Genomic DNA, 27,600 nt, shown 5'->3' with positions numbered 1-27,600 from the left:
GGGCCGGGGACGCGCCGCAGCCGCCGAGCCGGGAGCCCGCCCCTCTTCCCTCCAGGGGGCGGAGTCGCCGCCGCTCCCCGACCCGATCCCCGCCTCCGAGACCCCAGCGCGCCCGCTCCGGGCGAGCTGCCGGGCGGGGCGGGGCGGGGCGGGGCGGGGCGGCAGGTCCGGCCGCGGTGGGACGCTGCCCGGCGCTGGGCTGGCGAGGGCCGCCGACGCGGGGCGCGGGCTCCGGCGGCCGCGGATGGGAGGCGGCGGCCACCATGGGGAACAAGCAGACCATCTTCACCGAAGAGCAGCTGGACAACTACCAGGTGAGTTGCGCGCGCGACCCCCGCCCCCCAGGCGGCCCTCCGCGCCTCCCCCCTTTCTGGATCGCTTACCGAGGCCTCCCTAAAGCCGGCTTACCCGGGTTCGAACCTTGCGGCTGCCTTCAGCTCGCAGCATGACCTTGGGCCAGTGACTCCCCTCGCCAAGCCTCAGTTTCCCACTTGGTGGATGAGAGTGCTTGCCAGTTGGAAGATGCTAATGCTCTCAGGCACGCCTCACTCCGGCTACCGCGCCGCTTACTCCTCGCCCCAGGGTGGACCCGAGCCCCTCCCCAGCCACCCATCCCAGCGTCCACCCTGGCACGGAGATGGAGAGTCTGTCAACTGGGCTGGGCGGAGGACCATCCTCCCCGTTTTCCGCCCCCCAATACCAGAAGGCGGAATCTCTGTAAAGCAGAAATGAGAGCTGGGGTCCTATCTGGGCTGGGAATGGGGTGCCTGGGCCCCCAAAGGCAGTCTTCAGTTGGGAGTATCTTGTTTAGTTGGGGTATCTCCCTCTGACCCCAACACGGAAATGAGCAAGAAGGCAAGCCGGTTACCACCGGCCTCGTCTCCAAGACCCTCAGGCCCTCAGCAGCCGCCCTCTGAGACCTAGATTTTCCTGCCTCCGGAGTCAGCTGCCTAGGTCTGGGTTTCCAGTGCCCTTCCACCCATGCAAAAACTTCTCTGTGGTTGCAGGATGGAGCCCAGCCTCTGGCTTGTCCAGAGCCCTGCCAGCTGCCCAGCTCATTTCTCCAGCCTCAGACTTTCCGTCCTTCCCTGCCCTCTGCTCCACAACCACCTCAGAATAGTTTGCAGTTCCCCAATTTGCCAGGGTCTTTCCTCCCTCCCTCCCCTTGGCCATCCGGTTTCCTGGACCTGGGATGCCTCTCCTCTGTTTCCAGGTGATCTTCCTCATCCTTTGAGGCCTGAGTCTGATGCCTTTTTCCTGATTCCTCAGGCATAGGGGGTGGGACTGTGTTGCCGCCTGCATAAATGGGAGAGACCACCGGGAGGGTCTCCCTAGATGCTTATTGCTTTCACAAATACTGATTTTTATTAAGAAGGAAAGAAGGAAAGTATGGGTCTTTTCATGTGAGTGGAGGTAAAAACAGGGTCCCTCCCCCTCCTAGAACCCCTAGTTGTCAATAACATGCATTTCTCAGCTCCCATGTGAGGCCCTGGGAAGGAAGACAGGAATCACATTTACAGAGCACTTACTGTGTACCGGGAGCTGTAGTTGATGCCTCTATACATCAACTCATTTGATCATCACAGTGAGATGGGTTAGTAGCCCCATTTTACAGAAGAGTAAACAGAGGCTGAGGTGCCATTCTGTACCCTGACCTATCAGGGTTCACACAGGAATTTGAATCTCGAATCCAAGGTTCATTCCTTTAGTTGGGAGTAGGCCAAGCTGGGCCATGTGTGCCTTTTGTCCCTAAGACACTTGTGAGGTAGAGTGTCACCTCCAGTGTGGTCCTTGTGACAGAGGAGTGGGTTCTGGGGGAGGGCACTGGTGGCAGTAGGAGGCCAACAGGGAAAGGGGCTCTGCTTTGACTGGAAGGTTCAGGAACAGCATGGCACTTGAACAAGCCGTTGGAGGAAGGGCAGGATTTTGCCCAGCAGGGCCCAGGGGTGGCATTCCAGGTGAGGAGATCATTTAGATAAAGGATTGGAGGTGGGCCTGGGCAGAAGTGAGGAGTCGCCTCGTGGGGGTGGGGAGCCTGGGTTCCCACTCAGACCCTACTGGAGTTGAGTTACTCGTCGGAGCCAGTCCCAGTGCTGGGTTCTGATCCTTTGCCAGAGCTGGGCTGGACCCCGCCAGGCGGGTGGGAGCATGAGAACTGTGAAAGCTGAGAGCTCCACACCTCCCTCCCTCTGGCTCTCCAGCCAGCCACGCACCTGCTGGGGCTGGTGGGGATGACCTTGAGATACACCCCCTTCCCCCAAGTGACCCTAGGGCTTCTTGGGGCTTCCTAGCCTGGGAGCCTAACCCTCCCAAGGCAGGGAACCCCCTCCCTGGCTCCTAGGTACCAGTGATTCCCAAATTTCAAGCTTTTGCCCAGACCACTCCTCTGGATGGCACATCTGTCCCCTGGACCCCTCAAATCTCCAAAGAGGGTTCACGGCCTTCCCAGAATCCACTGCTGCTCCCTCAGCCTTCCAGCTCTCTGTTTTCCCTGTTTCAATTAAGAACCAGTCCCGTGACTCAGCCTTTTTTTGTGATGCACCTGGAGACCCCTCCTCTGCCCCCACAGCCAGGGCCCTGGGCCAGGGCTGCTCAGTCTCATGCAGACTGGAGGTCTAACCACCTTGTCTCTCACCCCTGCAGCCACCCACATGCTTCTGCCTCAGCTCCTTGGTTCTCTCTCTCTTCCTCCCTTCCTTGCTTCCTTCCTTCCTCTTTCTCAACAGACACTACATGCATCACTCTTACGCAACAATGTCTTCCTGTAAGAATAATCCAAGGACAAAGAGCTGCATCATCTGTGGGCACCCAATCCCCTCCTGCTGGGAGACCTGAGGGACAACCCATGGGCTGTGGACACCTGGAGTGGAAATGTGAGGTCAAAGGATAGGAGGAAACTTTCTAGAACATAGGTACCACCCTCTCCTCTCCCAGCAATTCCACGAGGTCTTGGATGACAGCCTGAGCCTGGGCTCAACCAGCCTCCAGCTTCACTTCTTCCTCTCTTTCCCTCTGTACCCCAAGTTCTAACCACACAGAAGGGCTTCTAACCAAGCGTGCACTCTCACCTCTGGCCTTGTCCTCCTGGCTTCCCCCCACCCACCTCTTTGCTGACCTAGTCTGGCCCATTTTTCTGTCCAGCCCAGGTCTCACCTCTCTGGGAGAGGCTCCCTGTCACCTTCCCCTCCTAATCCACTCAGCTGGGAGTACTCAGTGCACCTAGGATGTATACATATTCCTAGGCTGGTCTATACTAGGCATGTCCCTGTCTGTTTACACTCCATCTTCTTTCCTGTGTGGCCTTTGCCTGAGTACTTGGTAAGCAGGGCTCCAGGAGATGAAAGCACCCCAGAAAAGGATTTGGAAGTCCTGGATTCATATCAACTGGGCAGTGGATGCTGTGGGCCTCAGCAAGCTAGCATGCCCTTCTGTGCTTCAGTGGTTCCATCTCTAAAATGGGAATAACTGCTAGCCAGCTTGAGCTCATGTCGCAGGGCTCTTGTGGGGACCAATTGAAAACACTCCAGCTGACCTGCGACCTGGGACGGTCAACTGAGCAGTGCCCAGATCTGGCTGGCAGAGCTGGATGGAGAGCCACTTCTGCTCCAGCTGGGACAGGTGGTAGCTCAACTCCTGACTGCTGGCCCAGGCAGAGGTAGCGTGTAGGAGAGGGAGGTAGGGAGGCTACCTTTGAGTTGAGCTTTGGAGTGTGCAAAGGATGTGGAGAAAGTGAAGAATACTCCAGGTGAGGGAGAGAGGGAATATGGGCTTCTGCCAAAGTCCTGAGGGCCACCTCTCCTGGGCTGGGGCCCCTCCCTCCTTCTCACTCCCCTTGACCCTAACCTGAGCTGCCACCTTTACCTGAAAGCCTGTCCCTATATCCCTATGCAGGAGCCAAGCAGTGATGGGGCATTTGCTGTCAGAGGAGTAGAAGAAAGGACTCCTGCAGACACATGGCTTTAGCTCCCAGGGCAGCTGGCTGTGTGGGGGCAGATGGGGTCTTTGGTGACTTCAGAGAGAGACAAGCACAAAGCTGCAGGTGGGGAGATGCCTTTGGGATGTGAGGTGGTGGGTGGCGCTGTTGCTCTAAAGGCGAGGAGAACCCCTTCCAGCCATGGCCTCCAGACCTCTGCTCTTATCTCATTAGCTCCTCACTCTGTTCCTTTCAGAGGCACTGTTCCCATTTTATAGATGCAGAAACTGAGGCTCAGAAAGGACAGTGACATGCCTAAGGGTGTAAAGCAGGACTAGAATTGGAATCTGACTACCAAACCTTTCTCCCTTCCACACGCCAGGCTGCTCAGAGCCCTAAGGAGCTTTTAAGGACACCTGATGCGTTCATCCCTGTGAGCTGCCCCTCCTGGGATGAATCCTAGGGAGACAAGTCAATAGAAGACAAAGTCAAACATCAGTCAGTGAGCAGGTTCATGGAGGTTTTATCAGTGAGGTTGAAACCAAAAACCAAATGTTACTAAATGTTCAGAAAGAGGAGAAAGTGGCCAGGTTCTTTCATACCTTTAAATCCTAGCTATTTGGGAGACTGAGGCAGGAGTGTCACTTGAGGCCAGGAGTTTGAGACCAGAGTGGGCAACATAGTAAGACCCTATCTTTACACAAAATTTAAAAATTAGCTGGGCATGGTGACATGTGCCTGTAGTCTCAGCTACTCGGGAGGCTAAGGTGGAAGGGTCACCTGAGCTCAAGAGGTCGAGGCTGCAGAGAGCTGTGATCATGCCACTGTATTCTAGCCTGGATGACAGAGTAAGAAGCGACTCCAAAAAAAAAAAAAGAAAGAAAGAAAGAAGAGAAAGGTTAGGCTACCAAGCAGGGGCAAGCAGGGGCAATGCCTTCAGTGGGATATTCTGCAGCCTTAAATGATAACACAACTGCCATATAAGATACACATGGAGAAGCCTGGCCGCTCAGCCCACAAGCCTGTGTTGAGTGCCTCCTGTGTGCCAGGTATAGGAATACATGGCAGATGCAGGACATGGAGTGGCATGTGTACAGCAGACTTAGCGGACCATGGTCCTATCTGTAGTCATGGGCAGAGGTCAAGAAGCACACAGGCCTGGGTTCCAATCCCAGCCCTCTGGACTGCGGGTACAACTTAGAGCAAGCTGTCCACTTTGCCAAGTCTGTTTTCCCATCTATAAAATAGGGAGCCAATGCCTGCCCCCTCAGGCTAGTGATGAGGACTAACCAAGATGGGCTATTCAGAGCCCCAGGTGCCCCATGCAGGGCAACCATGTTCTGCCTGTGATATGGTTCTCAGCCTGGGCTGCATGTTGGAACCACCTGAGCAGAACCTCTGACACTTGGCTCCCCCCAGGGGCTCTGGTGAGAGGTAGGGGGCTCCCCAGGTGATTTTCCTCTAGAGCAGACCCCTTCACCCCCCTGCTTTCACACACACCTCCATCACTGGGAGGGTGTCTTAAATGCAGATCCATGCAGTGGTTCGTGCCAGAACTGTGGGAGGCTGAGACAGGAGGATTCCTTGAGCCTAGAAGTTGGAGACCAGCCTAGTCAATACAACGAGACCTTGTCTCTAAAAAAAAAAAAAAAATTAGCCAGGCATGGTTGCATGTGCCTGTAGTCCCAGCTACCCGGGAGACTGAGGTGGGTGGATCACTTGAGCCCGGGGGGTCAGGTTGTGGTGAGCCGAGATCACACCACTGCACTCTGGCCTGGACAACAGAGTGAGCCCCTGGATGACAGAGTGAGAACCGACTCCAAAAAAACCTCAAAAAAGCAAAATCTAGTACCCAGGAGAAACCCCCAAATTTTCAAGAAGGGTGAGGCAGCATGAGGGTCCTTAGTCTAATTCCCGGGGAGCAGCAGGTAGCTTAGAAGGACAGACTTGTTGGGCCACATGGGGCCTGGAAATTTCCACCCACTCTTCCCCTTCAGCTCTCCTGAAGGGCTCAGTGGAAACCCTAGATGTTGTGGGTATCCTCTCTTTGGCCCTCTCAACATGCAGTCCAGTTGCCCTGGTGTCCAGTGGCTTCAGGTCTCATCCAGGGCACTCTTGGCTGCCTGCAGGCCTAGGCCATGGCCATTTGCCCCTGGTCAGAGCAGCTCTGGTCAGCATATGGCCCCAGGGGGCCCTGTGGGCTCTGGGCTCTGCAGACCTAAGAGACCTTCTTCCTTCATGCTGCATCAGTAGGCAAAGGTGGAGAAGTTGAACAGCTGGGAGAAGCATAGATGCCCATGAAGGTTGGGCATTTTACCAAGTGCTGAGTCCTTTTCACCTCCATACTTCTCACCGAGACTTGGCATGGTAGCCTCGTCACAGATTCCAGGTTGATCCTTGGCCAAACCATAGATGGGGCAGATGTGAGATTACCCCCTCAAGATGAGCCTCAAGGAACTGAGTGCTGCCCCCACTCTGAGTAGTGTCTACCATGGTGTCCCCAACAGCCTCCATCCTTACGTCGGTCCAGATGCCACTGGCTCCTCCCCACCCACCATCCTTCTCTCCACACCCTGGGCCTCTCCAGTCCCTTTTCCTGTGTGACCTCATCTGTTCCTGTGGCTTCCTATGTCAAGTGCACACTGATGCGTCCCTCTTCAATGTTGTCTGGAACACTTCAACCTCAGAGCTCAGGGCTGCAGCCTGCAGCCACTCGGGACACAAACCACATGACTCCACTAGCACCATTCTCAGGGCCACAAGGTGGATGGTGGCCCTGTGGGTCCTCGTCGTGGAGCTGTCTCCCATCCACCTCTGTTATCCCCTAGGGTGTCTCACCGGCCCTCAGTCAGCCATGTTGTCCTGTGAGCTCCCCACCTCCCTCCTAAACATGCCCCAAGCACTCTGCACAGCCCTCCTCACACCTGCCACACACTTAGCCCTGCAGACCTGGCCCAGGACAAAGGCTTCAGGAGGCGTTTTTTCTAGAACCGGCTATCTCCAGCAGGCAGGGGCAGGGAGGGGTGGTAGTGACTCTTCTGGCCCCAGTCCAGTGCCATTCCCTAAGGCCCTGTGGCATCCAGGGCTCGGAGGAAGAAGGGAGCCTGGGACCCTCACGACCGACTGTGTGTGTGTGTTTTCGCTTAACAGGACTGCACCTTCTTCAACAAGAAGGACATCCTCAAGTAAGTGTGGCTTCCTGTTCACCCCTTGAGGGCTAGGGGTGGGGCTGGGTTACCCCACCTGGATTGGCTGTGCTAGCTGGAGTAGAGGAAGAGCATCAGTCTCATTGGGAGCCAAGTTCAGACTCCAGCTCTGCCCCAGGCTGCAGTATAGATGTGAGAACTTCCAGCTCCTCCCCGGGCCCAGATCCTCCTATCAGGAATTGAACATTGACTTACTACTTGCTGAACTCTTAGGGGGTGGGTGGTTTTTGGCACAATTTTCTTTAATCCTCTGTGTGATCTTGTTTTTTGAGTCAGAGTTTCACTCTGTTGCGCAGGCTGGAGTGCAGTGGCACACTCCTGGCCACCACAACCTTAACCACCTGTGCTCAGGCCATCCTTCCGCCTCAGCCTTCCAAGTCACTGGAACCACAGGCGCGTGCCACCATACCCAGCTAATTTTTAAAATTTATTGTAGAGACGAGGTCTTGCTATGTTGGTCTCAAACCCCTGAGTTCAGACAAGCCTCTTGCCTCTGCCTCCCAAAGTGCTGGGATTACAGACGTGAGCCACTGCATCCAGACTCAGTGTGATCTTGTAACAAGAGAATCCTTTTATCCCCATTTGACAGATGGAGTTAAGCGACTTGGCCAAAGTCACCCTGCTAGGGACTGAAGACCTGGTCTCTGACCCTGGGTCCCTTGCTGTTTCATCACATCCTGGGACCTGCTATAGCAGAGAGTCTCATCTTCTTAGACTGGGGTCCCTAAGGACCCTCTGGCTCCAGCTTTGGTGAACTTCCACTCCTGGGATGTCTAAAGTCAAGGCCATGCCCACCACCCCTGAGCCATTCAGGGGCCTCCTTCCTTCTCCTTGGGACTGGGGGGATGGACCTGAACAGGAAAGATGGAGGGAACTGGAAGCCTTGGAGCTGGACCAGACAGGGAGCAGGAATCACAGAATGCCAGGAAACCTGCCCCACGGGCCTTGCTGGGCCCCTCTGCCTAGGCTATCAGGTGGCACTAAAAGCTAGCAAAGTCTCAGGATCACTTTCCCTGGAGATCGATGGACCGGCTGGGACCAGAGCCTGGTGCATCTTCTCAAGAGAGCTGTGCTGCAGCTTGTCACTGCCCTGACCACTCTGCTCAAACAGGCAGTGCCCTTAGCCTCTCCTCTCTGCCAAGGCTGCCATCCAACTCATCCCCTGGGGGATAATGGACGCTTCGCTTCCACCATGTCAGAGAGCCAGGCCTGGCATCAGTAGACCTGGGCTCTGCACCTACCTCCCAGCTCTGTGGCCTTGGGCAAGCGTTTGACCTTCCCTGATCCTCAGTTTCTTCTGTAAAATGGGATTATGATGCCTATCCTCCCAGCATGACTGAGATGTGGTATCATCAGGGATGGCGCTCGGGAGTGGGGTTTGCTCCGTATCTTGGGAGATATGAGGGACGAGGTCCCATTTGAACAGGGTGGCTCTCAGAACTCTAATAACACAGCTGTTGCCCTGGTAGTCTCATCTTCCAGAGCTCTTGGCACGAATCTGCTTGGAAGCTTCGCCAGGGGGCTCCTACCATCCTGACCCCCACCTCTGTGGCTGCCTGAGCTGCTTGTCTTCTGAGAGTCCCTCTTACCCGCGCCGTTTCCTGGCAACAGTCCTGCCCTGCTTTTGCATGGCTGTCCCACTGCCTGGAGTGCCTTTCTCTGCTCCCCTGCCCATGGCGTCACTGCACGTCCTTCCAGACCTAACTCCAGAGTGAGCCTTCCCACCAACTCCCTGCTGCCCCACTGACCACACAGCTGCTCTTCCTGCCTGTTAGGGACTCTGTGGGCTCCTGGGTCCGGGTGGCTGGCTCCCCGCTGGACCTACTGTCAGGCAGAACTGACATCGAACATGGTGCCTGTGAGCCACCAGTGAGCACTTGAAGAGTGTGGGGGTGAAGGACAGGTAGGATGGGCCAGGGAAGAGCATTCCAGGCTGGAGAGCTGCAGGGAGGAGGACACAGGCCTGTTTGTTTTTCCCACTCCCACCATCTTACTGAGAGCAGCAAGTTGCCCATGGTGGGGGAGCAGGGAGGAGAGTGGCTCAAAGACCAGGCCAGGAATTCAATCCCCGGCCCCTTAGCAAATGAGGGACTCCAGGCAGGTGAGAGGTCTTGGGGAAGGGTATCCTGGCCCCCTACAGCCCTGGCTTGCCCAGCTCTGCACCCTCCAGTGCCCCAGGCTCTGTGGCTCAACACCAGAGCAAGGGCCAAGCCTGAGGTCCCCAGAGGGACAAAGGACTCCCTTCCTGAGCCCCTTTGGCCTGTCTGTCACTGGTTCATTCAGGCATTGTCTCTCAATTAGTGCTCACTGGGGACCTACAGGACCAGGGCTCATGCTTTTCCTGCCAAGTAGTCGTGTGGGGTGGGGGAGGGGAAGAAGCCTCCCTGGGAACTGGGGTCCTGGGCTGTGGTCTCCACTAGCACCTTCTGTGTCTCAGTGGCCCCATCTGCAGCATGGGGACTTGGGGACAACAATGCTCACCAGAGCTGTTTTTCCAGGCCCTTGTGACTGGGAGGGAGGGTGGCTGTGTTGTTAAACACAATAAAGGGCTGCTTGGAATTTTGTTGCCCCCTGCCCGCCCTCAGGCAAGGGTAGTGAGACAGGCAGGGTGTGGGATTTCCCATCCTGAGGGACCAGATAAGGCCACCATGGATCCATTCCAGTTTCAGCCCCTTGGCTTTCCTCCAGCCTCTTCTCTGGACTTCAGTAGAGGCCCGCGTGACTACCACGCCAGGCGAGCCCTCTCCACTGTTCACGTCTCAGCTCTGGGTGGCACAACTGAGGCTCAGAGCCCGGAGAGGGCAAGGAGCCAAGACCGGCCCAGCACCACACGCAGGTTCACTGCAGAGCCAGGCAGGCCACACCCAGGCCTCTGCTGGCCTGCCCTCCTCCCAGGTGCCTTTCGGTGCTGCCGCTCCTGCCCCCACCTGGATGGTTTTCTTGGTAAGCTGCACCCTGAGTACTGACCAGATGGCGAGGAGGAAACTTGAGCAGTGGGTATTTCTTTGCAGCTTGGGGCCCAGCTCCCTGGCAGCTTGGGGCAGTGATACCCAGTCACAGATAAGCCCCTTCAGCCATCTCTCCTCCCTTTGCCCTGCCCAGGCAGATCTAGTTGCTCCCAGGATACAAAATTTCCACCCCACACAGCCCAAGTGGGCGGCCCACCCCACCGGGCCACACACCCCATTCAGTTACTTTGCTGTTTATAGGCAAGAGCTAAGCACTTCGAGTTGCCTGACCCCCCCATTAGGCTTAACAAGTGAGGCAGGAATCCTTGTCAACTTAATGCAGAGAAAGATCCACCCAGTCAGCTCCCCAAGGTGTTTGCCTATTTGTTATTTCATTGTTTATTTTCTCAACCTTTTAAAAACTTTGTGTATCTATTTTAATTGCTTTTTATTTTTATTATACATATTTAGGATGATTGTAGAAAAATTAGAAAATAAAGCCAGTCAAAAGAAGACAAGAAGAATTACCTATAATCCTACCACCCAGAAATAATGACTGTTGATCTTTTGTGCCGATGTTTTTCTTTTGTAGGTGTTTATTAAAAAGTCGGATCGTGTTGTTTTATAACATGCTTAAAATTGTTTTTTCTTAGGCAGATTGTAAAATTAGTTAAGAAAGCTCTAGAAAACAGTATGGTGGATCCTCAAAAAATTAAAAATAACATCACCATGTAATTCAGCAGTTCTACATTTGGGTATGTACGCAAAAGAATTGATTAAAGGCAGGGTCTCAAGGAAATATTTGTACACCCATGTTCATAACAGCATTATTCCCAAAAGGTGGAAACAGCCCAAATGTCCATCAGCAGATGAATAGATGAACATGTGGTCTATAAATACAATGAAGTATTATTTTCCTTACTTGAAAAGGAAGGAAATTCTGACACATACTACAACATGGATGAAAGTTGAAGACATTAAATAAGTGAAATAAGCTAGTCGCAAAAGACACATGCTGTGTGATTTCATGCATACGAGATACCTAGAATAGTCACATTCTTAGAGACAGAAAGAATGGTGGTTGCCAGGGACTAGGAGGAAGGAGAGAGGGGAATTACCGTTTGATGGGTACAGAGTTTCAGTTTTGCAAGATGAAGAGAGCTCTGGAAATAGATAGTGGTGGTGGTTGTACAACAGTGTGAATGTATTTAAAGCCACTAAACTGTATGTACTTTTAAAAATGGCTAAGATGAGCCAGGCTCAGTGGCTCAGCCTGTAATCCCGCGCCTTTGGGAGGCTGAGGTGAGTGCATTGCCTGAGCCCGCGGGTTCGAGACCCGCCTGGGCAGTGAGACCTCATCTTTACAATAAATCAAAAAATCAGCCGGGCATGGTAGCGCACGCCTGTAATTCCGACTACTTGGAAGGCTGAGGCGGAAGAATCACCAGAGCCCAGCAGGCGAGGCTGCGGTGGCCGGGAGGGGCCACTGCACTCCAGTCTGGGTGACAGAGTGAGACTCCAACTCAAAAAAAAAAAAAAAAAGGCTAAGATGGTAAATTTTATGTTATTTTATCACAATTTTTTAAAATTAAAAAAAAAGGTTTTTTGTTTTTTTGAGTTGGAGTCTCACTCTTTGTCACCCAGGCTGGAGTGTAGTGGCACGGTCACGGCCACTGCAGCCTCGACCTGCTGGACTTAGGTGATCCTTCTCCCCCAACCTTCCAAGTAGCTGGAACTACAAGTACACGCCACCATGCCAGGCTAGTTTTTGTGATTTATTGTAGAAACGAGGTCTCACCAAGTTGCCCAGGCTGGTGTTGAACCCCTAGGCTCAGGCAGTCCTCTCGCCTCAGCCTCCCAAAGTGCTGGGATTACAAGCTGAGCCCCCACGCGCGGCCAAAAAAAAAATTTTTTTTAATGATCTTACTGCCCCCTACCCTCTAAAATAATCACTACTAACATTTTAGTGATCAGCCTTCCTTTCAGTCTTTCTTTTTTTAGGTATATAAATGTATATAAGCTTTTGCTTTTCTTTCTTTTCTTTTTCTTCTTTCTCTTCTCTCCTTTTCTCTTCTCTTCTCGTCTCTTCTCTTCTCTTCTCTTCCCTTGTCTTCCCTTCCCTTCCCCTTTCCCTCCCTCCCTGTCCCTGTTCTTTCCTCCCTCCCTTCCTTCCTTGAGGCAGGGTCTCACTCTGTTTCCCAGGCTGGAGTTCAGTTTTGATATCATGACTCACATCAGTCTCTAACTTCTGGTCTCAAGTTATCTTGACATCTTAGCCTCCTAAGAAGCTGGGACTTAGGTGTGTGCCACCAAACCCAGCTAATTGTTTATTTATCTTTGTGGAGGCTGGTCTCAAACTCCTGGGCTCAAGTAATCCTCCCACCTTGGAGCTTTTATTTTTATGAGATTATACTGTACATTCTGCTTTTTTCACTTCACATCTTGCAAACAGCTTTCAATATCATGAGACACTCTTGTATAATGTCTTAAATGGTTTCAATTCACGGATGTTTCTTTTTGTTTTGTTTTTTTTTGTGTCAGAGTCTCACTCTGTTGCCCAGGCTGGAGTGCAGTGGCATGTTCATGGCCACCGTAGCCTCTACCTTCTGGGCTCATGCAATCCTTCAGCTTCAGCCTTCCAAGTAGCTGGAACTACAGGCATGTACCACCACATCCAGGTGATTTTTTTGATTTATTGTAGAGATGAGGTCTTCCCAATTTGCCCAAGCTGGTCTCGAACCCGTGAGCTCAGGCAACCCTCTTACCTCCACCTCCCAAAGTGTTGGGATTACCGGTGTGAGCCACCACACCAGCCAGTTCATGGACATTTCTTAATTCATTTGGTGGGACATTTAAGTTTCCAACTTGTCACTGTTTTATTAGCACTGCAATGAATATTCTTGTGGCACCATCATATAACTGCATGCCTCTGGGATTATTTCCTTAAGCGACTTTTCTACAGGTTTTTGGAGTAAGGATGTAGACGTTTTCAAGACTTTCGATTTTTGCCCACACTGCTGTTACATGCTTTTTGTGTTCTGACCCCAAATCATTCATTGACTAACCCAAGACTCTGACACTCAGCTATCTTTGGGGCCAACATGCTGTATAAATAAATGAAACTATCTAGTGCTGTGGGAACGCTGTAGAAATGGAACCTGCAGAAACAGCTGCTCTCTGGCCCCTGATGGTTGTTGCCTTGGGCCAAGTCAGGCCCAGCTTGATCAGAAAACTCAAGTTTATAATGTAAAAATTTTTGCTTGTAAATGTTGGCGACTTACATTCTTTCTTTCTTTCTTTCTTTCTTTCTTTCTTTCTTTCTTTCTTTCTTTCTTTCTTTCTTTCTCCTTCCCTCCTTCTTCCTTCCTTCCTTTCTTCCCTTCTTCCCTTCTTCCTTCTCTCCCTCCCTCCCTTCCTTCTTTTCTTTCGAGATGGGGTCTTGCTCTGTTGCCCAGGCCCATACAGTGGTATGATCATGGCTCGCTTCAGCCTCAAATTCCTGGGTTCAAGTGATCCTCCTGCCTCAACTTCCTGACTAGCTGGGACCCAGGCACATACCACCATGTCTGGCTAGTGTTTTGTTTTGATTTTTGTTTCTGTTTTTATAGAGAGAGGGTCTTGCTATTTTACCCAAGCTGGTCTCAAATTCCAGGTCTCAAGCAATGCTCCCATCTCGGCCTCCAAAAGCACTAAGATTACAGGCTTGTGCCACTGCACCCAGCCCGATTTAATATTTTAATTTAATTATTTAAAAACACTGTGTGAATGCCAGGCATGAATGCAGACCACTGGTTTGTGACTTCCAGAAGAATTCATCTTTTCCCCACTGAGTTAAAACGATGTTTATTGTGGATTAATTCTTATTTTTACTTGGGTCTAACTCTTCCACTAGTCTGCCTTGTCAATGCCAGTGTCTTTTTCATGCTGTTGTACTTATTATAGCTTTAAACTATGTTTTAACATCTGATAAGGAAGTGTTTCCCCAGTTACTCTTTTTGAGGTTTTCTTCCCCCACTCTCCTACATTTATTATTCCATGCTGATTTGTTTGTTTGTTTTTGCCATTAGCTTAAAAAAATACTTCACCAAACAAACTTTTGAATCAAGCTGGTTGGCAAGTTCCCAAATAGATCCTTTGCAAATTTTGATTAGGATTATTTGACAGAAAAAATGAGGAGGTTGTCATCATTACAGTATTAAGTCCTTCCAATCAGGAATGTACAATACTTACCTTACTACCTAAAATATTTTATATGCTTTGGTAAAATTTCATGGTTTTATTCATACTAGTTTATCTTGTACTAATTTTATACTGGTTGTCTTCAATTGTTATGTTCTTTTAAATTGTTCATTAAATCCTTTTAATCATATTTTTAAATAAGCTAATGCTGATATGGAATAGAAAAACTATTGCATACACAAGCTTCTGAACTTTTTCTAATTAAAGTAATTTTTAAACTGATTATTTTTGGTTTTCCAGCATCTGATAACTTTCCTACTCCTTTCTAATATTTAAACATACTATTCTATTGTCTTAACTAATTAGAATTGACCCTTAGTATTCCTGGAGGACTGGCTCCAGGACCTTCCAAGGATACCAGAAGCCACAGATGCCCAAATCCCCACTGGTGTCCTATTTGCCTGTAACCTACGCACATCCTTTTGTATACTTGAAGTCACGTTTAGGTGACTTATAATACCTAATACAATGTAAGTGCTATATAAAGAGTTGTTATGCTATATTGTTTAGGCAATAATGATGCCAAAAAAGTCTGTACATATTCAGTACAGATGCAGTTTTTTTCTAATATATTTTGTAGTTCTTTGACATGGATGTGAAACCCATGGATCCTCAGAACTGACTATACATTGACTAATGTTCCTAAGGAAGTGTTATATAATAATGGTGACTGTAGACAGCCCGCATTTGTGGGCATATCTCTTAAGTATGATATTGGATGTTGATTTGAGATAGAGAAATACTCTCTATTGCTGCTCCTGAGCAGAAAGTTTTTTTGTTCTGATTTACTAAGAATTTTGTTTTTTATTGACAAAAATAATGCATACTTTAAAAAAATTTGTTTGTTAATAATTTTTAAAAACTTAACAATTGAACAGTAGGTAAAATAATAAATAAAAGTTAGCCTTTTTTTTTTTTGAGTCAGAGTCTTACTCTGATGCCCAGGCTGGAGTGCAGTGGCATACTCACAACCACCGCAACCTCAACCTGCTGGACTCAAGTGATCCTTTCACCTCAGACTTCCAAGTAGCTGGAACTGCAGGTATACGCCACCATTTATACAGCTAATTTATTTATTTATAGTAGAGATGAGGTCTCACCAAGTTGCCCAGACTGGTCTCAAACCCCTGGGCTCAGGCAATCCTACTGTCTCCACCTTCCAAAGTGCTGGGATTACAGGTGTAAGCCACCACACCTGGCAAGTTAGCCTTTTTCTTTTTTTTTTTGAGTTGGTGTCTCACTCTGTCGCCCAGACTGGAGTGCAGTGGCTGCTCCCGGCCACCACAGCCTCGACCTGCTGGGCTCCGGCGATCCTTCCACCTCAGCCTTCCAAGTAGCTGGAACTACAGGCACACACTACCACACCCGGCTAATTTTTTATTTATTGTGGAGATGAGGTCTCGCCAAGTTGCCCAGGCGGGTCTCGAACCCGCGGGCTCAGGCAATCCACTCACCTCAGCCTCCCAAAGCGCGGGAGTACAGGCTGAGCCACTGAGCCCGGATAGGTTAGCCTTTTTTTTATTACCCTTCCACTCCCACTCTACAAGGACCATCACTGTAAACATGTAGTATATAATTTTTCAGATATTTTTCTGTGTCTATACGACCATATAGTCATAAATGCATCTGTCAAAATGATCAAAAACTTTTTGCCTAATAATATGATTTACAGTCACAGATTTTCAGACATTGAGCCATCCTTGCATTCTGTAATAAATCTTGCTTGGTCCTAATGTGTTATTCTTTTAAATACTGTTGGATTTGATGTATCAGTATGTCATTTTATAAAACTTTTGCATCTGTATGTGTAAGCACCATTGGTCCATTCTGGATACTACCTTTTAGATTCTGGTATCAGGGTTCTTATTAACTGTCTAAAATAAACTGGGAGGCTTTCACCTTTTTTTGCCCCATGCTCTGGAGCAGTTCAAGTAGCATAAGTGTTATTTCTGGTCCTGGATATTATGGTAGTACTAATATATAAATCTTGAGCTCAGTGGCCTTTAATATGGGAGGTATGACAGAAATGTAGTTCTTGAGCTGAGCTCGGTGGCTCAGCCTGTAATCCCGCGCCTTTGGGAGGCTGAGGTGAGTGGATTGCCTGAGCCCGTGGGTTCGAGACCTGCCTGGGCAGCGAGACCTCTTCTCTACAATAAATCAAAAAATTAGCCAGGCGTGGTAGCGTGTGCCTGTAATTCTGGCTACTCAGAAGGCTGAGGTGGAAGGATCACCAGAGCCTAGCAAGTCGAGGCTGCGGTGGCCGGGAGTGACCACTGCATTCCTGTCTGGGTGACGGAGTGAGACTCCAACTCAAAAAAATAAAAAATAAAAAGAAATGTAGTTCATTGACAGTTTTTACAGTTTTTCCCATAGTGATTTGAGTTTTTAAATTCACTTTGAATTTTCCTTTAAAAATTCCAACATTAGCCAGGTGCAGTGGCTCACACTTGTAATCCCAGCACTTTGAGAGGCAGAGGCGAGAGGATTGCCTGAGCTCAGAGGTTTGAGATCAGCCTGGGCAACATGACAAGACCTCATATCTACAATAAAATCCAAAACACTAGCTGGGTTTGGTGGCACAACCTGTCGTTCTATCAACCTGGGAGGTTGAGGTGGAAGGATCGCCTGAGCCCAGCAGGTCGAGGCTGTAGTGACTATGAGCATGCCACTGTACTCCAGCCTGGGTGACAGAGTGAGACTCCGACCCAAAAAAAAAATCTCAATATCATTTAAGTCATTGTTTTAGAACAGATCTGTGTACCAGGGCAGAAGCTGGCTTTCTCATCCCAGAAGACACCTCTTCAACCCTGCCAAGCACCCACAGCCCCTCTCCCAAGTCCACCCCCTCCATGGAGCCCCTGACATGGCAGGCAGTATGCTAAAGGCTACCAGTTGAAGGCCAAGAGGTTTTGCTAATATCATCCTGTTTAATCCTCACAAGTGTGAGGACAGTAGAACAATCTCCACTTGACAGGGAAATGTATCCTCCCATGGGCTAACCTACTTACCCAAGACCACACTGCTAGTGAGAGGTATAGACAGGCTCCAACCTCAGCCTGACTTTGAGCTCCTGCTACAGCCACCCCACAAAACTTTGGAGATGTAAGCCAACTCCTAGAAACTCCCCAACCTCACACCTCGGCATGTAGGGTGGGGTCAAGGTCAAGTGGAAAATGTAAGTGGGAAATGTAACGGTTGGAAACACAGTGGAGCTGTCAAAAGTACATATAACAGATGCATGATCTGTGAAAAATCAGTCATCGTTCCATATTTAGGGAAAGTGTGAAAAACAGGGCAGAATTTTTTAACACAGGAAATAGGAGCACAGGAAGTCCTTGAGTGCCCGCTTATGGAGAGTTCCAGCTTGATCCTGTTACCCTGGCATTTGCTGACCCTCTCCCACCCAAGGACAGATTTTTTGCTTTTTTGAGTTGGAGTCTCACTCTGTCGCCCAGGCTGCAGCGCAGTGGCACGATCATGGCTACCGCAGCCTCAACCTGCTGGGCTCAGGCAATCCTTCCACCTCAGCCTTCCAAGGAGCTAGAACTTATAGGCGCATGCTACCACATCTGGCTTATTTCAAGGACAGGTTTTGAGGTTGTCCCCCTCCAGCTAAGTCATGGTGCTGCCTTGTGATTTCAAGCCCTTTTTGGGGATGTGTGACTGGGAAAGTAGGCTTGTGGCCATTTGTTTTTCATTTGCCCTGGACAGGCTCTGAAGCAGGTGATAATTGCCAGGAGACTTGCAGGGAGGAGCCAAGGGGTTAACATCCTGAGGTCCTGTCTCCCATGCTCATCGGCTAAGTTGGGGCAAACATAACCCTTGAGTCTCAGTTTTCCCACCTGGACAATGGGAGGTTTGGGGATTTACCTCTCAGGGTGGTTTGGGGATTAAAATGAGTAAAGTAATTCAGCTGGCACAGAGTGAGCACTTGCTAAACATTAGCTGGTGTCATTATCTGTGGGAGATGGGAAAGTAGTCAAGTGCCCTGCTAGGGAAGGCGAGGCGGCAGGACCACAAGAATTGGGGGGACCCAAGGGAAGGACCCGAGGGCTATGCTGAAGGGTTTGCTACTGATGGACCTGGGGCTGTGTCACTGGATCAGGCCACTTAGAAGAAGACCCGGGCTGATCTGGCTTTGGGGGTAGCAGGGCAGGCCCAGGAGATAGGGGGGTCACACCTTGATCTAATCTCCAGCGGCCTGGGGCCTCACCTTGAGCTGGTGACCTGCCTTAGCCCCTAATCCACACCCCTTACTCTTGCCCCCTTCCTCTGGCAGCACTTCATGGACATAATTTCATCTGAACACAGTTTCTACCTGTTGTGGGATGGGGCTAGACAAGGGGACATGGGACAAAGAAGGACTGAATCATGGGAAGGAATTGGGCTTCCAAATGAGGCAGTGTCAAGATGCCTCCCACCCCTGAGGGTTCATGCAGCATGCTGAAGGGGGCCCATGTTCCAGAAGGATGGGCTGGGAGCTGGGACTGACCCATCAGTGAACAGGGCCAGGCCCTGGGCAGCAGGCTGGGTCCCAATGGCCCCCAGTTGGATAGAGGCTGTGTGTGGCCCATTCACAGACACTTCCCAAGGACATGAGGGCGGCTGAGAGCTCTTCCAGAAACCAGCTCCACAGGACCTGCGGGGAGCCATGGGGCCAGGAACTGGGTTGGGCTTTGGTGACCTCCCTGGCATGGCAGGAGGAGGAGTGGCTAAGAGCTTCTGCTCTGGATTTCCAGTCTTGGGTTCCAGCTGCATGCTTCCCAGTTGTGTGGCCATAGGCAGACCACCTATAACCTCTCTTTAACCCTCAGCCTGCTGAACAGGAAACTGGGGTCATGATGCTTCTGTCTACACAGTGGTGGAAGGAGGGTTAAGTCAGATGACATATGTTAAGTGCTTAGCCCAGTGCCTGGAGTATAGAAGACCCCTATGAGAGCCCAAAAGATGAGGTGTGGGAGGGAGTGGAGATAAAAGATCCAGGTGCGGGCTCCGGCGGGCGGGGATCAGGTGATGTCACATGATGGTGGCAATGGTGTGTGGGGTAGAAACGGGTAGGACTGGACATGATCTGGTCATCAGCCTGGGGGTCTGGGCAGAACCCACCTCCTTCCCAGGCTCCACAGCCTGTGGGCAGAGCAGACAGCCTCCCTGAGACCCCTGCCCTGATGCTGGCTGAGGTGGGTCTGCTGTGGCAGAGGCCCAGGCAGCAGCATCAGGCCTCTGGGGACTTGGGGTGGCACCCCTCCAGCGCTTTTCCTCTGCTTCCCCTGAAGGCTGCACGCACGGTTTTATGAGCTGGCCCCCAACCTCGTGCCGATGGATTACAGGAAGAGCCCCATTGTCCATGTGCCTATGAGCCTCATCATCCAGATGCCGGAGCTCCGGGTACGCCAGGGCTGCTGCTGGCGGGGCGGGCAGGGGACGGGGCTGGGGGAGCTGGATGAGCAGCAGAGGCTCTGCCCTTTGTGGGTGTGCGGCATTGAGAAGATCACTGAACCTTTCTGTGCCTCAGTTTCCTCATCTGCATGCTATGAATTAATGAGTTATGGAGTGGGGGCTCTCAGTAAGGGGGCTTCAGATCAGTGGCTGCCTCAGTGCCTGGCTAGTGGCCTGTTCTGTCTCGTTTAAGTGGCCCCAGCCTGCTCTATTTGGGACCTGTGTCTGATTTTTTTTTAAAAAGAGACAAGGTCTCAGACCAGGCTCGGTGGCTCAACCTGTAATCCCACGCTTTGGGAGGCTGAGGTGAGTGGATTGCCTGAGCCTGCGGATTCGAGACCTGCCTGGGCAACTTGGCGAGACCTCATCACTACAATAAATCAAAAAATTAGCCGGGCGTGGTAGCGCGCTCCTGTAGTTCCAGCTACTTGGAAGACTGAGGCGGAAGGATTGCTGGAGCCCAGCAGGTCGAGGCTGCAGTGGCCATGAGTGTGCCACTGCACTCCAGTCTGGGCAATGGAGTGAGACTCCAACTCAAAAAAAAAAAAGAGAGAGAGAGAGAGACAAGGTCTCACTGTCACCCAGGCTAGAGTGCAGTGGTGTAATCATAGCTGACTACAGCCTCAAACTCCTGGGCTCAAGCAATCCTTCCCCCTTAGTCTCCCCAGTAGCTGGGGATGCCTGCCACCATGCCTGATTAATTTTTTAAAAAAATTTTTTGTAGAGGCAGAGTCTCCCTATGTTGCCCAGGCTGATCTCAAACTCCTGGCCTCAAAGTGATCCTCCTGCCTTGGCCTCCCAAAGCCCTAGGATTACAGGCATGAGCTACTACACTCAACCTTGTGTCTGCTTTTTAGGATAATTTTTCTGTCTCTGCCCCTGGGTGGCTGTGACTTCTCAGGGGATTGTATGGTCATTCGTCGTATCACTTCTCAGACTTTAACATGCACACAAATCACCTGGGGATCTTGTCAAATGCTAATCAGGTTCAGCACATCTGGAGCAGAGTCAAGATTCTGTTTTTCTAACCAGCTCTTAGGTTAGCTGATGCTGCTGGTCCTCAGACCACTATATATCTGAATGTTTTATTTCATAAGCTCCTTGCCCATTATATGTAAAGTACACTTCAACACTAAGAAGACATTTGGGTGACCAGGCATGGCTCACTCAAGCACTGAGGGAGGCCGAAGTGGGAGGATCGCTTGAGTTCAGGAGTTCAAATTCAGCCTGAGCAACATCTTATCTTATCTCTACAAAAAAATTTAAAAATGAGCCGGGCATTTTGGTGCACGCCTATAGTCCCACCTACTCGGGAGGCTGAGGCAGAGGGATTGCCTGAGCCCAGGAGGTCAAGGCTCCAGTGAGCCATGATCTTACCACTGCACTCCATCCAGCCTAGGTGACAGAGTGATACCCTGACTCAAAAAATAAATAAAACATTTGGGGCACAACTCCTCATTCCTGAGGGGCTTCACAAAGTGCCCCTCACCAGGCTTGGGATGTGTGGCTTAAAGGTGGGGATCTGAGTACTACATGGCATCTACTTGGGGCCTGCGCCTGGGTCCTGAGAGACAGTGGATCCCAGGCCTGGCACTGGACAAACATCCAGCCTGGCCTAGAGCAGGCTGGTGATTAGGCCTGAAGAGTTGCTGGAGGATGTGAGGCACTCATGGACACTCTGTGCCGGCCTGGGCTGGGCATGGAATGAGGCTGGCCAAGTGCTGGCTCAGCTGAGCTGGAAGGACTGCAGGAGAGGTGGGCCTCGAGTGACTTGGATCAGAAGACGAGGTCAAGGGACAGCTCCAGGGGAGGCAGTGTCTGCGGTAGCTGGAGAATTCATGAGAGCAGAAAAATTGCAGGCCTGGGGCCTGAACTGGCTCAGTGACTCTTTTTAATGCTTTTTTTTTTTTTTTAAGGAGCGATGAGGTCTCACTGTGTTGCCCATGCTGGTCTTGAAGTCCTGGGCTCAAGCAATCCTCCCACCTGAGCCTCCTGAGTAGCTGGGACTGCAGGTGCACCACATCATGCTCAACTGAGTTCATCTTACTGATATGACGTGACCCAACAGGACACTTGCTGAGCTGTGTGTGCCAGACCTGGTACCAAACCTTACATACTTCAACTCATTCAGTCCCCTCACAACCCAATTAAGTAGGTGCAATGATTATTCCCATCTTACAGATGGGGAAATGGAGGCTCAGAAGGATTAGGTCACTCGTCCAAGGTCACGTAGGCTGTACGCCGTCTGGCTCCTGAGCTCTCCTGCTGACCCTGCACCCACAGCATCACTGTGCTTGTTTTCTTCAGGAGAATCCCTTCAAGGAGCGGATCGTGGAGGCATTTTCTGAGGAGGGTGATGGGAACCTCACCTTCAATGACTTCGTGGACATGTTTTCTGTGCTCTGCGAGTCGGCTCCGCGCGAGCTCAAGGCTAACTACGCCTTCAAGATCTACGGTAATGGGGCCTGGAGGGGAAGGCTGTGATACTCAAGGTGGTGTCCAAGACCAACGAGGCTGATCGTTCTCTGAAGAGTGCCTGTCCCTTTGTATGGGACACTCTGTGTCTCAGGAGGCACAAATAGTGCCCAAGAGACATCCATGGAGTCCTGTGAACAGAGGAGGGAGGGACTCCCCCACCTCGGCTGGTGTGGTTAGAGTGCGAGGAGTCACAGGTGGGATGTTTATGAGCGCTGGGAGGACCAGCAGAGACTTGTCAACTGGAGGGGGGTGAGGTGGGCAGACTTGGCAGAGGGAGCAGTCCGGAAAGACTAAGGGAGGCTCCGAGCTGGGTGTGATGAGCGGATGGAGAGGTTTGGAAAGTGACAGGGCAGTGTGAGTCTGGAGAGGCCAGCGGGGGCCAGGCTATGAGGAGGCAGCCCAAGGGTTTGGACCTAGTGCTCAGGGCAGTTGAGGAAGGGTGGCAGGTGGGGAAGGGCAGCTCTGTGTTCGAGAAAGATCACTTGGCAGTTTTTAGGTATGACATGGCGGAGCTGGAGACGAAGCCTCAGCCATGGTGGTGAGGCCAGACTGCGAGGGAGACTCCCAGGGGCCCCCAACGTGGCCAGAGGTAGGGCGGCCTCAGTTTACCCCAGCCTAACCCTGGGGCCTGCTGTCTTACGCCACCAGAGGGCAGCAGGCTCTCATAGACCAAGAATGTCTGATTGTCCCACAGCCAAAGAAAAACTTCGTAGCCACAGAGCTCACCCACTGTGCTGGCCAGATAGGCTCGCGGGACTGGTGTCGACACCTCAGACAGCCCTCAGATGGGGACACTCAGGCCCTGGGAAAGGCTGGAACCCATTATGGACCAGAAGAGTCAAGGACAGGATGGGTGTGGTGGCTCACACTTGTCACTTTGGGAAGCTGAGGTGGGAGGATCACTTGAGGCCAGGAGTTTGAGAGCAGCCTTGGCAACATAGTGAGATCCCCTTCTTCACAAAAAAATAAAATAACTGGACATAGTGGCACATGACTGAAGTCCCAGCTACTTGGGAGGCTGAGGCAGGAGGATCACTTGAGCCCAAGAGTTCAAGGCTGCAGTGAGCAATGATCATGCCACTGCACTCCAGTCTGGGTGACAGAGTGAGATCTTATCTTTAAAAAAAAAAAAAGAACAGGCACGGTGGCTCAAGCCTGTAATTCCAGCACTTTGGGAAGCTGAGGTGAGATGACTGCCTGAGCCCACGGGCTCAAGAGCAGCCTGGACAACTTGGCAAGACCTCATCTCTACAACAAATCAAAAAATTAGCTGGGCATGGTAGCGCGTGCCTGTAGTTCTGGCTCCTTGGATGGCTGAGGTGGAAGGATCGCCTGAGCCCAGCAGGTCAACACTGGGGTGGCTGTGAGCATGTATGCCGCTGCACTCCAGCCTGGGCCATGGAGTGAGACTCCAATTCAAAAAATATTTTAAAATTCAAAAATTTTTTAAAAGGACAAACTTGTGCTCAGCACCTTTGATCAGCCAATGAACCCCAAGGCAACAGGGCCTATTAAGGGCTGACTTCATTTTGTAGTTTTCATGTTTATTTCAGAGGACTTTTGTTTACATCTGGCGCCTACATCCTGCTTGTACTCCGGAGACACGGTAGCTGCCTGTCTACCTTCCACAGATTCTGCTCATAGGGCTCATGTGAAAGTCTTCTCAAGTTTACCCAACATCCCTCCAGTCCTGGATTTCACGGCATTGCTCCTGGGAAGGGCTATTTTCTGCCTAAGGGGTGATGCTCAGACACAGGAGGACCTCAGTTTCCTCATAATGAAATGGGCACAGAAATCCCCATCTTGCCAACTCTATAGGAGTCTAGCTGCCCAGCCAGCAAATCTTTCCAGAGAACCCACTGTGTCCCACTCCCAAGGCAGAGGTGGATCTCACCTGGTGCCAGTGCAGAACTGGACAGTACAGGACACCTGCCAGCAGCCTGGGCTCTTGGGCTCCAGGTCACTGATTGGCGTGTGTCCTCAGGCAGTTCCTTTCCCTTCCCCCCTCTCTGTGTCTTCATCTGTATGGTGGAGATTCTAATTGTACCTACCTAATAGACTTGTTTTGAAAATTAAAGGAGAAAGAAAGGAAAAAAAAAAGTATGTCATACCCAGGTTAGCAGTTACAGTCTTCAACACCGCTGTGAATGTCAAGTTTGCCCAGTGGGCAGGTGGAGCTCAGAGAGGGGGACCTTTGTGTCTAAAAAGCCCCCCTACTAGGAGATGATATTTGAACCAAAACTTGGATGACCAGGAGTTTTCTGGGAAACAAATGGCATGGGCAAAGATCTGGTTACTGGGTTGAAAATGGTGAGAAGGGCGTTAGAGTTCACCAATGAGGCTATATGTGGCTCTGTCCTCTGAACCATTCTGCTGTACCTTTTTAAAACTTTTTTTTAGATACAGAGTCTCGCCATGTTGCCCAGTCTGGGGTGCACTGGCTATTCATGTGTGCAATCATGGCACACTGTAGCCTCAAATTCCTGGGCTCCAAGGATCCTTCTGCTTTAGCCTCTCAAGGAGCTGGAATTACAGGCATGCACCACACCTGGCTTGTTTTGCTGTGCTTTGGCCTTTTGCTGAGTAGCATCAAGCCATGTTCCCAGTTCAGTCTGTACAAAAGCCACCATGGGACCTCTGTCTAAGGGCCTTCTGAGTCTCCTGACCCATTGTGTCTGACTCGGGGCCTGTCTGAGGCAGCGTGGTACAGTTTAGAAAACGCTGGTTTTGGCTGGGCTTGGTGGCTCAGCCTAATTCCAGCACTTTGAGAGGCTGAGGCGAGTGGATTGTCTGAGCCCACAGGTTCAAGGCCAGCCTGGACAACTTAGAGAGACCTTGTCTCTACAATAAATATAAAATTAGCCGGGCATGGTAGCGCATGCCTGTAGTTCCAGCTATAAGGAAGGCTAAAGCAGAAGGATCGTCAGAACCTAGCAGGTCAATGCTGGGGTGGCTGTGAGTGTGCCACTGCACTCCAGCATGGGCAACGGAGTGAGACTCCAGCTCAAAAAAAAAGGATCCAGTGGACACAAGGATCCAGTGTCCCCAGAGTGTGCACAGAGATGCTTTGGGGGCATCAGAAGCTAGTGGAGGTACTAGTTACTAGTGTGACCAGCTGGGAGGAAAAGGTAATGTGGGGCAGGACCCCTTGGGGGGTCCCTGGGTGGACCCAGTCCTGGCTTGAACATGTCCTTCTCCACTCCCCTCCAGACTTTAACACTGACAACTTCATCTGTAAGGAGGACCTGGAGCTAACACTGGCCCGGCTCACCAAGTCGGAGCTGGACGAGGACGAGGTGGTGCTCGTGTGCGACAAGGTCATTGAGGAGGCTGACCTGGATGGTGATGGCAAGCTGGGCTTCGCTGACTTTGAGGACATGATCGCAAAGGCTCCTGACTTCCTCAGGTAACACCAGCCCAGGGGCCGGACTTGGGCAGGGCAAGCCAGGATGTTGGGGCCGCAGCCAAGCACCTGGCCTTATGGGACTGATGCCTCACCACTAGTTGTTCATGAGCAGTGGTGTGCAGGCCAGGAAATGGAAGTCATGTTCAAGTCCAGCCTCCCTCCTTGGGTGACTGGCCCTTGTCCCCTGAAAAACCAGTCTCTCATGTGAAGGATAAAAGCCTGAGAGGGTCCCCTGGTCATCACTGGGGGTCTGGAATTCCCTAGGACAGCTGTTCTTCCAAGCCTTCCTTCCTTCACTGTTTTTGTTTGTTTGTATGAGTCAGTCTCACTCTGTTGCCCAGGCTGGAGTGCAGTGGCATGATCAAAACTACTGCGGCCTCGATATGCTGGGCTCAGGTGATCCTTCTGCCTCAGCCTCCCAAGTAGCTTGGACTATAGGCATGCATGCTACCATGTCTGGCTCATTTTCTGATTTATTGTAGAGACAAGGTCTTGCCAAGTTGCCCGGGCTGGTCTCAAGCCCCTGGGCACAGGCAATCCTCTTGCCTTTGCGTCCCAAAATGCTGAGATTACAGGTATGAGATAACACGCCTGGCGTTTCCTTTGCTGTTGATGAGACTGCACCCTCTGAGCTGGACTCCCTAAAGGCCCAGAGTTGGGCTGGGGGCCAGTTTGCTTTTTTTTCTTTTTGAGCCAGAGTCTCACTCTGTTGCCCAGGCTGGAGTGCAGTAGCATGCTCACGGCCACCCCAGTGTCGATCTGCTGAGCTCAGGCAATCTTTCTGCTTCAGCCTTCAAAGTAGCCAGAACTATAGACACGCACTACTATGTCCAGCTAATTTTTCTGATATACTGTAGAGATGAAGTCTCACCAAGTTGCCCAGGCCGATCTCAAATCCCTGGGCTCAGGCAGTCCTCTCACCGGGTTTGCTTTTCCCTGAGGAACCTTTGCCTCACTGGCCCAGGGCCTCTCGCCCTCTCTCACCCTTTCTCTCTTTCCAGCACTTTCCACATCCGGATCTGAGGACATTGCTGAGGCTGCAGGGGCCCAGAAGGGCATCGTCCAACCCTGCTTGCTCCATTCCTGGAAACCCACCATCCAGCCCTGCTGTCGACACGGGTGTGGCCTCCATGCTCCTCATGAATGGAGCTGTGGCCTCAGGGGCTTATACCCATGAACATTTCCTGTGGCCCTTTTAGCAAAAAAACAAAAACAAAAACAACCTTCATCAGGGAAGGGATGGGGTGTGAGGATTAGTATCCTTCCCAGGGCCCCTGTGGTCCGGTCCCAGGACCCATGGTCTCTCTACAGATCTTCCCCATATTCTAATCCTCTCCCTATCCAGAAATATGTTCCCGGGAGGGGAGGGCAGAAACCTAGCAGGAGGTGGTGGGTTCTAACTTGTCCATGTGCTGGACAGACATCCTAGTTGCCTAGGACAGAGTGGGGGAAAAAAGTGAGGATCAGGGTTTTAATGAGCTATGCAATCTTTCAGTCTTTTTCTAAAACCCAAGGCAGGCTGTGCCCCACCCCCTGACTAGTCCCATCTCCTGTCCCCGTCCCAATGTGAAACTGTGTGAGCAGTGGGCCTAAGGGCTCTCTCCCTCTGCCTCTGGGTTACGAGTACCACCCCACCTGTCCTCCCCAGTGCCGTGGAATCCTCACTGGTGTGTGCTGTCCACAGATGTGTAAACTCCCGGTAGTAAAACACTTTGGCGTCCCCACACTCTCCGGGTCCACCAGTGTTGGAAGACATCTAACAGTGCCTTTGCTCTTGGTCCTTAAAGTCCTGCCATTGTCACTTCTGGGTTAAGCTCTGGCCTCCCACTTCAGGGACTGACTGATTGCAGTGCTTGTGCCTTTGGGAGGAAGACACATTCATGCCCAGATCTTCCAGTGAGTTCCACCATAGTAATTCCCATGAACACTTACGGGGTGCTGACCACATGTGGGTATGGGGCTGGGTGCTTT

General features: G+C 51.3%; 1 protein-coding gene across 4 annotated transcripts; it reads left to right on the top strand.

Annotated features, from left to right (window-relative positions):
- The first annotated feature begins 173 nt into the window (after nucleotides 1–173).
- On the top strand, nucleotides 174–26,839 carry CIB2 (calcium and integrin binding family member 2). Of its 4 annotated transcripts, XM_021711453.1 has the most exons (6): nucleotides 174–314; nucleotides 7,064–7,098; nucleotides 19,583–19,694; nucleotides 22,053–22,200; nucleotides 25,434–25,629; nucleotides 26,631–26,741. In XM_021711453.1, the coding sequence occupies exons 1-6, from the start codon at nucleotides 264–266 to the stop codon at nucleotides 26,650–26,652; spliced, it is 564 nt and encodes a 187-aa protein (XP_021567128.1). In that variant the 5' UTR covers nucleotides 174–263; the 3' UTR covers nucleotides 26,653–26,741. The 4 variants fall into 4 exon arrangements, with proteins under 4 accessions (XP_021567128.1, XP_021567129.1, XP_008054452.1 ...); XM_021711454.1 differs by lacking the exon at nucleotides 25,434–25,629 and having other exon boundaries at nucleotides 26,631–26,839; XM_008056261.2 differs by lacking the exon at nucleotides 7,064–7,098.
- The last annotated feature ends 761 nt before the right edge of the window (nucleotides 26,840–27,600 follow it).

The sequence above is a fragment of the Carlito syrichta genome, unplaced genomic scaffold (genome assembly GCF_000164805.1).
Source record: "Carlito syrichta isolate Samal-C Ts95f unplaced genomic scaffold, Tarsius_syrichta-2.0.1 Scaffold302301, whole genome shotgun sequence".
NCBI classification, from domain to species: domain Eukaryota; kingdom Metazoa; phylum Chordata; class Mammalia; order Primates; family Tarsiidae; genus Carlito; species Carlito syrichta.
The sequence above is the reverse complement of the archived record's forward strand: the minus strand, read 5'-3'. Positions and strand labels throughout refer to the sequence as shown.